The sequence below is a fragment of the Macaca thibetana genome, chromosome 2 (assembly GCF_024542745.1).
Source record: "Macaca thibetana thibetana isolate TM-01 chromosome 2, ASM2454274v1, whole genome shotgun sequence".
Classification (NCBI taxonomy): domain Eukaryota; kingdom Metazoa; phylum Chordata; class Mammalia; order Primates; family Cercopithecidae; genus Macaca; species Macaca thibetana.
In genome coordinates, this window is record NC_065579.1 from 1,903,270 (window position 1) to 1,918,147 (window position 14,878).

Below are 14,878 nucleotides of genomic sequence, written 5' to 3' on the forward strand. Positions count from 1 at the left end.
CAAAAGAACAAAGAAGGAATTGCTTATGGTTAGACTAGAAACAGAAGAGTCTTCCTTTTAAACAGATAAGGGGTTTCTTTTGTTTGTTTAGCCTTAGACTAGCTCGAAGTAGTCTAAAAGGTAGTGGCCCTGGAGAACGTGACAGCAGCCTACTTAGGATTCTTTTCAGTGCCTTTTGTCAACATGTGACTCAGGGTCTCTGCCTCTTGGCTGAAGGTTGCTGCCTGCCTGCTGCTGTTTTGTTGTCTAATGAAGTTGGAAGATGATTCTAAGAATCTTTTTTTCCCCTAGGACACTAGTTAAATCGTTCATTTTATTAAAATAAGTTTTTTACCCTGGTCCATTACTTCCCATCAGGTGATCTGGTTGCCCGGTGAACCTCCTGTGGATGGTTGTGTTTGATAAACAGAAGTGGGAAGTTGACCTATTTTTATTTTATGAAACATGAACAGATTTCAGATTTCTCCAAGGCTAAGGTGTCCACATGCATGGGTCTGTCCCACAGACCCTGTCCCAATGACAGATTAATAACTTACATTGACACAGATGTTACACTTGTCAGTCCAACTGAGAGTCCGGGCTGCTTACAGACTCCCAGGAGAGTGCTGTAGAGAGTTGCAACCAGCCAGATGCAGTGGCTCACGCCTGTAATCCCAGCACTTTGGGAGGCTGAGGTGGGCGGATCACGAGGACAGGAGATTGAGACCATCCTGGCTAACACGGTGAAACTCCATCTCTACTAAAAATGCAAAAGATTAGCCGGGCGTGGTGGTGAGCACCTGTAGTCCCAGCTACTCGGGAGGCTGAGGCAAGAGAATGGGGGAGGCAAGAGAATGGTGTGAACCCGGGAGGCAGAGCTTGCAGTGAGCGGAGATCCCACCACTGCACTCCAGCCTGGGGGACAGAGCCAGACTCTGTCTCAAAAAAAAAAAAAAAAAATGTTGCAACCACCGCCCTCGACTAGCCAATGAAGCTTGCATTTATTTAGTATAGATTAATTGACAAAGGCTTGAGTCAACACACCTGTGGGTAATTAACCTGGTCACCTCCACCCTGGAGAGGGCCATCTTGCCCACAAATGATCAAAGGTTAGTCTTAGGACCACATGAGTAAACAAGCTCTTTAAATAAACTACTTCATATTCCTTTGTATCTGCACCTTAAGCTCTCTGGCTCCTGAAAAGAGAATCTGGCTGCCTTCAGCCAAACTGTTTGAAGCTATCCAAAACTCCCCGGCCTTCCAAGAAGGTTCACTTTTTTCTATTTCTATAATTTCTTCTGCCATCCAGACTGAACCCCCACATCTACATAAATTTATTTTGATTGGCCCTCTCTTTCTGGGCTTCTAGAGTTGTTACATATAACAGTATCAAAGACATTCTGTTTATATAGCAATATCCTTCCAGCACATTGTCCTTCCAGCACATTGGTCAATTCGAGATATGCTTTGGTATCTTTTTGTTTTAGACACTGTTTCTAATATCCCTTCCTTTTCCCATTGAGACTATTAAAATATACAGAGTACCTGTATGTGTGTTACGTAAAAACAAATGGAATTAAACAGATTTTTAGGATATTATGTTTATTTTGAATGAAGGAATGTGACTCTATCTCAAGCTCTACTTAATCATTTTTGTGTCTTTTCCTTTAACTTTTTACTCTATACTTCCATCATATATGAAACTTTAATATATTTCTCTAAACTCTTAACATTTCCAAGTTGAAGAATATTGACTAGGCCTCAGACACAGCAGGGAGCAGGAGTTCTCTTGCTGGATATCTCTCACCCTTCTTTATATTTCTTTCTTATTTTATATTTCTTATTTCAGAATGTTTTTTTTCTATGTGTTAAGAAATATAATTCCTGGGCTCAGTTTCTTATAACTTTAGTCACTGGTGATAGACTGATTCTGAGGGAGCTGAGTCTGGCTTAGCTGCTGAGGTAGCTGCCCCTGAACCAGTTGCCCGAGGGTATGTGGGAAGCTGTGCTGACCTGGCTTGAATTAAATGTCCACCTTGGACCAGTCATTTGTGACCATAGTCATGTAAGAAAATGGCATCTTTCCCAACTATCTGCATAGAGGAAGGGTGAGGGAAGTTTCCAGAAGTAGGATGCTGAGCAGATTTTTTTTTAAAAGAAAGAACACATATAATCATAGTACGTTAAATTGTAAACTACTAGTTTATCATTAACCAACAAATATTTTCTCCTGTATATGGGATATTCCGTTAGAAGCCAAGGGACATAAAGAAATGTTGAGCGCATGACCTCAAATTACTCAAAGTCTAGTGAAAATTGAGAGAAAAGTAATTTATGATAGATATGTTAATAATTGTGTGTTTCAGTAAAGATAATCCAGACTTAACAATTTCATTTCCCTCTGCTCCTTTCCATAACCAGTATTCCCTTCCCCGTCACTGTGACCAGATCTCTTCTAAGTTATGTGCCTAGAGAGGGGGTGGACATTTGAGCATCAATCTGTCATTACTAGTTAAATAAGTATTATTGTGTTTCCTACCAATACTAAATTAGTAGTACCATGGTAAACAAAGAGTAGCATATGGTAACATTTCCAGTTTTATATGTACAGACTTATCAAACAGCATGATTTTTAACTCTTTGATATTAGAAGAATCTTCAGTTTAAACACAGCATGTTGACCACATACAGAGGCGTTCTATTTACTCTCCCTCCCGAGATTCAACTAAAATGACAGAAGAAAAAAATAAAACACATATATGTATATACACACGCACACAAGGTCAAGGAGAAAAAGAGGAGATAGTAGTGTGAAAGAGGCCTCGGTACACATTTGGAAGGCGGAAGTGGTGGAAAATTGGCACCTGACTCAGCAGGACAGAGAAACACATAACCTAAGTGTTAGCAGAGGGGAATCTGTGAGAAGGGGACCAAGTTTCCCATGTAAAAATTCCGGAAGCTCAAGATTTAGAGTCACACAATACTGTGTCAGAGTAGGGGTGGGATGTAATACACATGCTGAAAAAAAGGGGGATTAGTTGAAAATCAACACAGAAAGTGTCAGAGGCCCGCCAGGACTCCTCCTTTACACCCCACAATCCACGTAAATGTAACCCCCATTCTCTGGAAGGAAAAAAGAATAAACTGACATTTACATTTATTTCAAGGGAAATTAAACCAGAGAAGCCTCTGTTCTTATCAGGGGAGTCAGGAAAAGTTGAAGCTCCAGAATAAAGAAGGTGACTTCCATGCAAGTCAGCATTTTCATCTCCTTTCCCCATCCTGCTTTCAGAATACTTGTAGCCTGACTCATAGCCCTCAGACAGGAGATTGGAGGATTTTTCTCTGGATAAACAATGGCCTGGAGAAAAAATACTTTAGGTACCTTGCATGCTGTCCTTATCTTTAGTGTTAAGGTTGGCTTATCTCCCAGTTAGCTTTTTAATACTTTTCTGTGTGAGTAGACAGTAAAGGATCACCAGACATTTATGAAAAACCCTTTATAAATGAGAAGGAGAGTCCAAAACAATAGGGATAAAAACAGGAACTTAAATAGTGTAAGGAGAAAACAACCCCAAAACCCCAGCGTGCGCACACACACATACTGTGTGACCTTCAGAGAGAGAGGAGATAAAGGAATCCATGAAACAAGAAAAGAGTTCGCAGAGAAAGAATGAACAGAGAACAATGGAAAACTAATTCTTGGAATATCAACATCTAAAATTACCAAAACAAACAAAAGATAGCAATAGAAAGAAGAGTGGGAGATAATCAAGAACATTCTCCCAGCTGGAGTGGTGGCTCAAGCCTGTAAGCCCAGCACTTTGGGAGGCCCAGGTGTGTGGATCACTTGAGGTCAGAAGTTCGAAACCAGCCTGGCTAACATGGTGAAATCCCGTCTCTACTAAAAATACAAAAAGTAGCTGCTGGACTTGGTGGCGTACACCTGTAATCCCATCTACTTGGGAGGCTGAGACAGGAGAATCACTTTAACCTGGGAGGCTGAGGTTGCAGCGAGCCGAGATTGCACCATTGCACTCCAGCCTGGGTGACAGGGCAAGACTCTGTCTCAAATAAAAAAAGAAAAGAAAATCCCAAAGAATTAAACAGCAATACAAAGATGGAACATATGAGAGAAAAGATAACAGTTAAAAGATCTAACTAATGACAATTAAGGAAATAGCGACTTCTAGCTCTTAAGTGGTGGTATAGAAGCACACTGGCTTCACTCACTCTGCCGTTCCCACCACAGAAAACCAAGAACATACAGCACTAAGATGATCGCCAGCAATATCCAAGAACTCAAATATGAGATAGGGGCACAGAGAAATGAAAGAACTGCAAGCATGCTGTAAGAATCGGACTTCTGTATCTGCAACACCCCTTCCCCCAGTCCGCCTGGCACTGAGTGTGGGAAAATCTCCCCCAGTTTACAGTTTCTACGTGGGAAAAAGTGAGATTGAAGAGGACAACCACCTTCCCCACCATCTTGGGTTCCCTGGCAGGAGGCCTGTCCCTGCCTTAGCCCACAGGAGGCGTAGGGAGTGCCCAAAGGGAGAACTCCCCTGAGGGCAGCCAGAGGCAAAGGAGGGAGGTGGGATTACGTTTCCCAGCCTTGGAAATCCTGCCGTGTAACTCAGCCAGAGGGGATGCCACGTAGAGCGGCTGTTCAGCACCACCGTGTTGTAGGAGGTTTATTCCACAGCACCCTGCCTGTACTGCTGCCAGAGTATCCCCTCTGGGGCGCCTCACTCCCGTTTTGGATGGGCTGCACTCTGCTAGAACCAAGGCAAACCTGGACTTACGGTGCCATTTAGTGCTGGAAAGGAGGCAGCAACCTAGGCACAGGGGTGAGGAAAAGAAAGAAAATCAACAGGTAAATTACAGAGACTCTCTAAGCAAACATATCCAATAAAAACCAGCTTAAATATCCTCATACTTTTTTGAAAAATGGCTTAAAATTTTCCAAATTTAATGAAAACTGTAAACCCACAGATTCAAGAAATCTAACAAAATTTGAGCATAGGAAACATGAAAACTACACCAAGGCTTACAGTAATCAAATTGTTTAAAACCAGTGATAGGGCCAGGTGCAGTGGCTCAGGCCTCTAATCCTAGGATTTTGGGAGGCCAACGTGGGAAGATCACTTGAGCCCAGGAGTTCGAGACCAGCCTGGGCAACGTGGCAAAACCCCATCCCTGCAAAATAACAAAAAAAAAAGTAAGAAAAATGATCTGGGCAAGGTGGTATGCACCTGTACTCCCAGGACTGGGGAGGTTGAGGCAGGAGAATTGCTTGTGCCCAGAGGTTAAGGCTGCAGATCTCACTGAGCCGAGATCGCACTACTGCACTCCAGCCTGGGTGTCAGAACGAGACCCTGTTTCAAACCCGAAGAAATAAACAAGAAAAACAGTGATAGAGAAAATTTTAAAAGCTACCAGAAAAAAAAGACTCACTACATATAGAGGACAAAGATAGAGAGATCACAGACTATATCTAAGTAACAATGCAAGCCGGAAGACAAGGAACATCATCTTTCAAGTATTTAAAGAGAAAAAAATCTGTCGGCCTGGAATTCTATACTCTTGAAAGTGTCTTTCCAAAACAAAGGAGGAAACAGAATTTTAAATGCATAAAAGCTGAAAGAGTGTATCGTCAGCAGACATACTACAAAAAATGTTAAACTAAGCCCTTCAGGCAGAAGGAAGGTGATGTCAGATGGAAATGTGGACTTACGGGAAAGAATGAAAAGCACTGGAAGTGGTTCATCAGTGGTTCCCGACCTTTTTGGCCCCGGGGATTGGTTTCATGGAAGACAGTTTTTCCACAGACCCAGCACCTGAGGTCATCAGCCATTAGATTCTCATAAGCAGCACACAGCCTAGACCCCTCGCGTGCGCCGTCCACAGTAGGGTTCACGCTATGAGAATCTAATGCCACTGCTGATCTGACAGGAGGCGGAGCTCAGGCAGCGATGCCCACTCACCTGCCACTCACTTCCTGCTGTGCAGCCGGTTCCTAACAAGCTTCCTAACAAGCCTCAGACTGGTACCAGTTCGTGGCCTGGGGGTTGGGGACCCCTGTGGGATGCGTTCTTTCTTATCTAAATTTCTTTGAAAGATAATCGTTTGAGTGTTTAAGAAACAAAGCGCTGATACACCTTGTAACATGGATGAATCCCAAAAACATTAAGTGAAAAAAGTCATTCGCAAAACACTGCATATTGTGTGGTCCCATTTAGATTAATGAGCAGAACAGGCAAACCTTTGGAGACAAAGTAGATTGGTGGTTGCCTGAGGTTTGGGGTTGGGCAGCGGCTGAAATGGGGAGTCATTGCCATTAGGTACAAGGTTTCTTTTGGGTATGATAAATGTTCTAAAGTTAGATTGTGATTATGATTGCACAACTCTAAATATACTAAAACCCATTGACGTGTACAATTTCAACAGGTGAACATGTTAGTATATGAAGAGTTCTAGCTTAACAAACAACTGAGTAGATAAAAGGGAATCTCAAAATACTTAGTCCAGAAGAAGGCAGAAAAGATTGATGAAAACAGACCTACCTACAAGAAATCTACTTTAAAACATAAAGCCACAAAATAGGTCAAAATAAAAGGATAGAAAAGGTGTGCTAACAATTAAAAGAAACCTGGACTGGCTGTATAAACAGCAGACAAACTAGATTTCAGAGCTAAAAGATACTATCAGTGATAATGAGAAAGGTTGTTATTTCGTGATAATAGGACCAGTTCGTTAAGCTGATATAATAGAACTAAACATTTATATATCTAATAACAGCTTCAAAATTCACAAAGCAAAAACTGAGAGGATTTCAAGAAGAAACAGGAAAATTCAATTATAATTGGAGACTCCAAAACTTCTCTCAGTAATTGGTAGAAAAAATAGACATAAAATCGGTAAGGATATAAAAAATTTGAACGTAACTATCAGCCAACTTGACCTAATAGACGTTTATAGAACACTCCACACAGTAACAGCAGAATATACATTCTCTTTAAAGACACATGAGATCTACTTTTACAAATTCTCAAAAATGTTGGCTGGGTGTAGTGGCTCATACCTGTAATCCCAGCACTTTGGGAGGCTGAGGCGGGCAGATCACTTGAGGTCAGGAGTTCGAGACCAGCCTGGCCAACATGGTGAAACCCCGTCTTAAAGTGTAAAAATTAGCTGGATGTGGTGGCAGGCACATGTAATCCCAGCTACTAAGGAGGCTGAGGTGGGAGAATCATTTGAACCTGGGAGGTGGAGGCTGCAGTGAGCTGAGATTGCGCCATTGCACGCCAGCCTGGGTGACAGAGCAAGACTCCTTCTCAAAATAAATAAATAGGCTGGGTGTCATGACTCACGCCTGTAATCCCAGCAGTTTGCGAGGCCGAGGAGGATGGATCACGAGGTCAGGAGATCAAGACCAGCCTGGCCAACATGGTGAAACCCCGTCTCTACTAAAAGTACAAAAATAAACCAGGCATGGTGGCAGGCGCCTGTAATCCCAGCTACTCGGGAGTCTGAGGCAGAGAATTGCTTGAACCCAGGAGGCGGAGGTTGCAGTGAGCCAAGATTATGCCACTTCACTCCAGCCTGGGCAACAAAGCTAAACTCTGTATCCAAAAAAAAATAAATAAATAAAGGATTTAAATCGTACAAAATGTGTTCTCGTGACCGTAATATAATTCAATTAGAAAGCAGTCACAAGGAGGTCTCTGGAAATATTTGGAGAGTAGAGAAAGCACTTTACAAATAAAAAGATTTAGAAAATATATTAAACTGAATGAAAATTCAAAACATCAATATTTGTAGGATACTGCTAAAGCAGTACTTGGTGGAGAACTTATGGTATTAAACACCATATTAGAAGAAAAGAAAGATTTTGAATCAATGACTTTAACTAAGCCGTCTTAATAAACTAGAAGGGAAGAGTGGATGAAATCCAAGGTAAGTAGAAGAAATAATAAAAAGCAAAATGGGAATAAATGAAATAGGGGGAAAAAGCAGCAGAGAAAATCACTGCAACCAAAAGTAGATTCATTTAGAATATCAATAAAATGGATAAACCTGTAGCCAGACTGACGGGGAGGGGAGGTGGCTGTGGATGGGAAGGAGACAAATTACCAGTATTGAGAATGAGAGAGGTGATGGCACCGTACAGATTTTAAAAAGATGATATGAACAAATACGTACCAATGTTTTTTCCCCTCTCTCTCTTTTTTTTTTTTTTTGGAGGAGTCTTGCTTTGTTGCCTTGGCTGGAGTGCGGTGGCGCCATCTTGGCTCCGTGCAACTGCCACCTCCCGGGTTCATGCAATTCTCCTGCCTCAGCCTCGCAAGTAGGTGGGATTATAGGCGTGCACCACCACGCCCGGCTAATTATTGTATTTTTAGTAGAGACAAGACTTCACCATGTTGGCCAGGCTGGCCTCAAACTCCTGAGCTCAAGTGATCCCTCCGCCTCAGCCTCCCAAACTGCTAGGATTACAGGCATGAGCCATTGTGCCTGGCCAATGTTAAATTCTTAGCAAGATTTTAGCAATTGGAATCCAACAGTGTATAAAAAGGGTGATACGTCATGACTAAGTGGATTTCATTGGTTTAAGTTTGAAAATCGATTGATGTTATTTACTGTATTAACACAATAGAAAGGATGAGCCATGGGTTTGTCTCAGTATGTGTAGAAAAGGCATTTGACAGAACCCAATATCCATTTCTGATAAAAGTGTTCAGCAAACTTGGAATAGAAGAGAATGCCCTTCAGCCTCATAAAGGACATCTTTTACAAACCTACCACTGCCATTAAACTTAAAGGTAAAAAGAATGACACTTTTTCCTCTTAGATCAGGAAAAATAAAATTTCTCTTCATCCACTTTCATTCAACAATATACTGAAGGGTCTAGCTAATTCTGTAAGGCAAAAAAAAAAAAAAAAAAAAAAAAAAACTTTTTTTTTTTTTTTTTTTAAGAAAATGAATAAAAGGACTCCAGATTGGAAACAAGTAAACTTGAGTTTATTCACCAGCAACATGATTGAATTTTTATAGCAAAATTCTATATTTACAAAAGTACTAGTGGAAATAAGCATAATAAGGTTTCAGGAAATAAGATTAGTATTCAGGAAACAACTGTGTTTCTTTATGGCAGCAATGAATGATTAAAAAGGACATTTAAAAACTGCCATTTGCAATAGTATCAAAAATCAGGAAATACCAAGGCAGAACGCTGATGAAACAGTGTGCGCTCTATACTGATAACTACAGCTCTGATTTGAAGTGGCCCCAGAGTTCACGTGTTAGAAACTGAAGCCCCAGTAAGACAGTGTTGAGAGATGGGACCTTCAGGAGACGACGCGAGTGCTCACAGATGGGCTCAACGTCTCTATTGTGGGTGCGAGTTGGTTATAAAAGCCAGTTTGGCCCCGTCCTGCTCTTTCTTGCAATGTGATGCCTTCTGCTATGTCAGGGCCCTCACCAGATGTGGCTTCTTGATTCTTGATCTGGAGGACTTCCCAGCCTCCAGAAGAACTGTGAGCCAAATGAACTTTTTTTTTGGAGACAGAGTCTCACGCTGTGACCGAGGCTAGAGTGCAGTGACACAGTTTCGGCTCACTGCAGCCTCCACCTCCTGGGTTCAAGCAATTCTCGTGCCACCATACTCGGCTAAAGTTTGGTTTTAGATACAGTGTTTTGCCATGTTGGCCAGATGGGTCTTGAACCCCTGGCCTCATGTGATCTGCCCACCTCAGTCTTCCAAAGTGCCGGGATTACAGGCATGAGCTACTGCTCCCAGCCAGCTTCTAATGTTTATATTAATAAATTGCCTAGGCAGTGGTATTCTGATAAAGCATACCGAACAGATACAGACAACTGCAAACACTGCTAAGAGAAATTTTTAAAGACCTAAATAAATGAAAAGATTTACTGTTTTCATGGATCAGAAAACTCGGTGGTGTTAAGAAATCAAGAGGCTGGGCGCGGTGGCTCAAGCCTGTAATCCCAGCACTTTGGGAGGCCGAGACGGGCGGATCACAAGGTCAGGAGATCGAGACCATCTTGGCTAACCCGGTGAAACCCCGTCTCTACAAAAAATACAAAAAAAAAAACTAGCCGGGTGAGGTGGCGGGCGCCTGTAGTCCCAGCTACTCGGGAGGCTGAGGCAGGAGAATGGCGTAAATCTGGGAGGCGGAGCTTGCAGTGAGCTGAGATCCGGCCACTGCACTCCAGCCTCGGCGACAGAGCAAGACTCCATCTCAAAAAAAAAAAAAAAAAAAAAAAAAAAAATCAAGAAATAAATTCTCAGCCAGGCACAGTGGATCATGTCTGTAATCCAAGCACTTTGGCAGGCCAAAGCAGGTGGATCGCTTGAGGCCAGAAGTTTGAGACCAGCCTGGCCAACATGGTGAAACCCCATCTGTACCAGAAATTACAAAAATCAGCCGGGTGTGGTGGTGGGCGCCTGTAATCCCAACTACTCAGGAGGTTGAAGTAGGAGAATCCCTTGAACCCGGGAGGCAGAGGTTGCAGTGAGCTGAGATCATGCCACTGCACTCCAGCCTGGGTGACAGAACGAGACTCCCTCTAAAAAAAAAAGAAAAAAAGAAATTCTCCCTAAAATTTCATCTGTACATTCATTCCAATTCTAGTCAGAATTCCAACAGGCTTTCTGTAGAAATTAATAAGCTCATTCTAAAACTCATATGGAAATACAGAGGACTGGATTACCCAAAAAGCTTTGACAAAAGAAAAAGAAGACTTATGTGACATAGTTTCAATGCGTGTTACAAAATGGCAAGAAAATAATCCAGGCAGTCTGATAGAGGCAGAAAGGCAGACAAACAGATAATTGCAACAGGGCAGAGCCTCCAGAGACAGACGTACACATATACAGACATTGACTTCCAACGGTGGCTCCAAACGAGAACCAGAATGGCGCTGGCCTTCTCAATAGCAACACTGGAAATGCTGAGGGTAACAAAACACATTTCCAACGTATATATGCATATATATAATGAGTCAAGAACTATCACCTAAAGGGATAAATCTAGAGGAGGAAAACATAAGATCCAGAAAATAGATTCCAGCACAGGGCAGGAGTGAAGGGATGTCACGGACAGGAACTGTGCAGGAGGCCTAGGCATGAGCTACTGTGGATTGCAGCAGGAGGAGCTGAGAGGGAGGGGTTGCGGGGAGGAACTGATGTGTTGGAGTTTACAGAGAATATTATTGATAGGTGTATGGCAGAAATGTTGCAGAAATAATTTTTTCTGCGCTCGGATCATAGAAAAACTGTGTAGTTTTAAAAAGTGGCAATTAGTAACTCCACTGAAAAGGAAGGATTAGGCTTGCACAAAAAAGGAGAGGTGGCCTTGTCACTGCTTGTCCTGACAGTGTGTATTCTCTGCGGAGTCCCAGCAATGCAAATCTGACTTCCCAGTGTATGTAGCTGAGCGGAAATGGGGTTTGCTGTGCTTGCTGTCCACGTTGCTCAGAATCTGAGATGGAGCCCTTTGTGAGAGAGCTGGTGCCCTAAGGGGTGTGTCTTCTGCCTGTGCTCTGTTATTCAGGCCTGCTGTTGCTCGCTCCATGTGCCTCCTCATCAGGACGGTGTTTGGTTGTGTCCAGCCCTGCTCTGTGGCAGGACAGTCTGCTTTACTCCATTTACTGGTTTCCTATCAGCCAGTGTTTTTAGGGGAAATCTTTTCTGGAATAACTTTGATCCTAATATGTTTTCTAGAATAACTTTGATCCTAATATGTTTTAGGAAAAATATAATACGCCGGGCAAGCAGTGGCTCACATCTGTAATCCCAGCGCTTTGGGAGGCCAAGGCAGGTGGATCAGGAGTTTGAGACCAGCCTGACCAACATGGCGAAACCCTATTTCTACTAAAAATACAAAAATTAGCCAGGAGGGGTGGTGCGCACCTGTAATCCCAGTGACTCAGGAGGCTGAGGCAGGAGGATGGCTTGAACCCAGGAAGCAGAGGTTGCAATGAGCTGAGATCGTGCCCCTGCACTCCAGCCTGGGCAACAAGAGCGAAACTCTGTGTAAAAAAACAAAAGACAAAAAAAAAAATTGTAAGTGCCTTCGCTAGTCTTGTTTAAATAGGCTGATATTTTTTCTTTTTTTCTGATGCCCTCTAGGAAGTAAAAAGAAAGAAAAGGAACGGCCAGAAATTTCTCCTCCATCTGATTTTGAACACACCATCCATGTTGGCTTTGATGCTGTTACTGGAGAATTCACTGTAAGTTTACCTAGTTTGGGCCCATTTATAACATGTAAAATAGCACTCAAACATTTTCCTTCATTATTAAATTTGAAATTAACATTTCAGGCCAGGCGCGGTGGCTCACGCCTGTAATCCCAGCACTTTGGGAGGCCAAGGATGGCAGATCATTTGAGGTCAGAAGTTTGAGACCAGCCTGGCCAACATGGTGATACCCCGTCTCTACTAAAAATACAAAAAAAATAGCCGGGCGTGGTGGTGTACGCCTGTAATTCCAGCTACTCAGGAGGCTGAGGCAGGGGAATCACTTGAACCCGGGAGGTGGAGGTTGCAGTGAGCCGAGACTCTGCCATTGCACTCCAGCCTGGGCAAGAAGAGCAAAACTCCATCTCACAAAGAAAGGAAATTAACATTTCTATCCATATGTCAACTATGAATTCTTACTGCTTTCCGCTTTTTATAAAAGTGTTAGTGGTTGGATATATTGTTTCCCTAGAGAGCAGAGCCTGTTCATTCTAGTTATGCAAAGCAGACTTAGAAAAATAGACCCAGGCCGGGCGCGGTGGCTCATGCCTGTAATCCCAGCACTGTGGGAGTCCGAGGCAGGCGGATCACGAGGTCAGGAGATCGAGACCATCCTGGCTAACACGGTGAAACCCCGTCTCTACTAAAAATACAAAAAATTAGCCGGGCGAGGTGGCGGCACCTGTAGTCCCAGCTACTCGGGAGGCTGAGGCAGGAGAATGGCGTGAACCCGGAGGCGGAGCTTGCAGTGAGCTGAGATCGCGCCACTGCACTCCAGCCTGGGCCACAGAGCGAGACTCTGTCTCAGAAAAAGAAAAAATAGACCTTTAGAAAACAAGATCTTTTAGAATTTAGTCAAACCTACACTTACAAGATTGGTTTGTTCTGTATATTTTGTCATTTATCTCTGGAAATTAATTTTATTGCGTCAATTTAAACCATACCTAATTTCTGAATGTCTTTTTGTTAGGGCATGCCAGAACAGTGGGCTCGATTACTACAGACCTCCAACATCACCAAACTAGAGCAAAAGAAGAATCCTCAGGCTGTGCTGGATGTCCTCAAGTTCTACGACTCCAACACAGTGAAGCAGAAGTATCTGAGCTTTACTCCTCCGGGTAAGACAGCGGCTAGGGCTGGGTCAGATGGAGATGTGTGAAGCGCTTCTAGATAAAAAGATTACTCCTGGAAAAATGAAAAGCTAAACTATGGCTCTTGTCGATAACGTTTTTCCCTGGATAGATTCTACCTTTTGTAGACTGATCCAGGGCTGTTCTGAAGCATAATTTGGATCTGGGAATTATAGTAATCTCATAGGTTTGACAGAAATGGGAGTCGATGGATATTTTGGCTTTTTGTTTATTTGGTTTTTTCTCTTCATTGCTGTGTTTTTGTTTTCATTTTTCACTCGTCACTGCTTTTAAATGACTTCCAGCAATCAAAGGAAAAGACGCTGGTTGATAGACATGTTCACACTAGAAATACACTTATTGTTAGTGGGACAAGAGGAGATTGTTTTGCACCGATTTGAACTAAAAAATGTTTAGGTCCACTCAAAAAATTGAAACTCGTGAGTATGCAGATAATAGAATATATGTATTTTAATATATAAAATAGATAAATCGTATATGAAATAAACGTTAGAACTAGAAGGATTTATACCTCAGAATTGGAATATCTGGAATGTTATCTATGTAATCATAGTAATGTAAATTTTACTTTCTGGATGAATATAGCTGGGTGGAAATTGGGTTTGATGTACTTTGTTTTCCAAGTTGCTCAGTATCTGAGATATACCGTTATCTATGAGAGAACCAGTGAATTGGTATATAGGATAAGAATTAGTGTAGTGGATTTTTAAAAATAGTTTTTGTTCAAATAAAGATCAGAATAAAGTTCATACATTGCAGTTGGTTGATACTGAATCTCTTGATCTTTAGGCTTCCCTCCCACATACTGGTTCCTGCTGTCTTTTCTTGCCGTTTATTTATTAAAGAAACAAGACCATTTGTCCTGTTTCCCTCAGTTTAGATTTTGCTCACTACACCCTCAGGATGTCATTTTTCAATGTGTTTGTCTGTATCTGAAGTCATACACGTGGTTTTTAAAAACAGTATGATTGAGCTAAAATCCTGCATGTGATTTTAATTGATTATACTTAATGTTTGCATCCTCACAGAAATAAAGGCCATGCTCAGGGGAGACAGAGAAATCTTTTTGCAAGTGATCTTGACCTTTTTTGTTGAGTCTAGTACACCCTTAGGAAAAGGTCAGACTTGTACCTAGAATTTTTGTATCAACCAGTAAGTCTGTGTGTAAATTAGTAATTTGTTTGAAAAATCAGTGACCACCAAATGGTAGCTTATTTGCACCTAGTACACATACATACATACATAAATGTGTGTGTGTGTGCGCGTGTGTGTCGTTTTGTTTTTGAGCTGGAGTTCTGCTCTGTTGCCCAGGCTGGAGTGAAATGGCACAATCTTGGCTCACCACAACCTCTGCCTCCCCGGTTCAAGCAATTCTCCTGCCTCAGCCTCCTCAATAGCTGGGATTATAGGCATGTGCCACCACACCCGACTAATTTTGTATTTTTAGTAGAGACGGGGTTTTTCCATGTTGGCCAGGCTGATCTTG

General features: G+C 42.3%; 1 protein-coding gene and 2 long non-coding RNA genes across 4 annotated transcripts in view; 2 read left to right on the plus strand and 1 right to left on the minus strand.

The window, feature by feature from the left end:
* LOC126948015 (uncharacterized) overlaps positions 1–14,878 on the minus strand; it is a 340,440-nt gene that overhangs the window by 323,299 nt on the left and 2,263 nt on the right. The window lies entirely within an intron of this gene.
* Positions 1–14,878, plus strand: part of LOC126948014 (uncharacterized) — a 198,653-nt gene that overhangs the window by 127,474 nt on the left and 56,301 nt on the right. The gene's annotated exons all lie outside the window — the stretch shown is intronic.
* The window catches only part of PAK2 (p21 (RAC1) activated kinase 2), a 93,839-nt gene that overhangs the window by 50,112 nt on the left and 28,849 nt on the right, over positions 1–14,878 (plus strand). For both annotated transcript variants that reach the window (XR_007723274.1, XM_050779178.1), the window contains exons 3-4: positions 12,135–12,235; positions 13,212–13,359. Coding sequence is in view for 1 of the 2 variants with exons in the window: in XM_050779178.1 (XP_050635135.1) it covers positions 12,135–12,235; positions 13,212–13,359 (249 nt within the window). In the remaining variant the exon portion in view is untranslated. The remainder of the gene's footprint in view (positions 1–12,134; positions 12,236–13,211; positions 13,360–14,878) is intronic.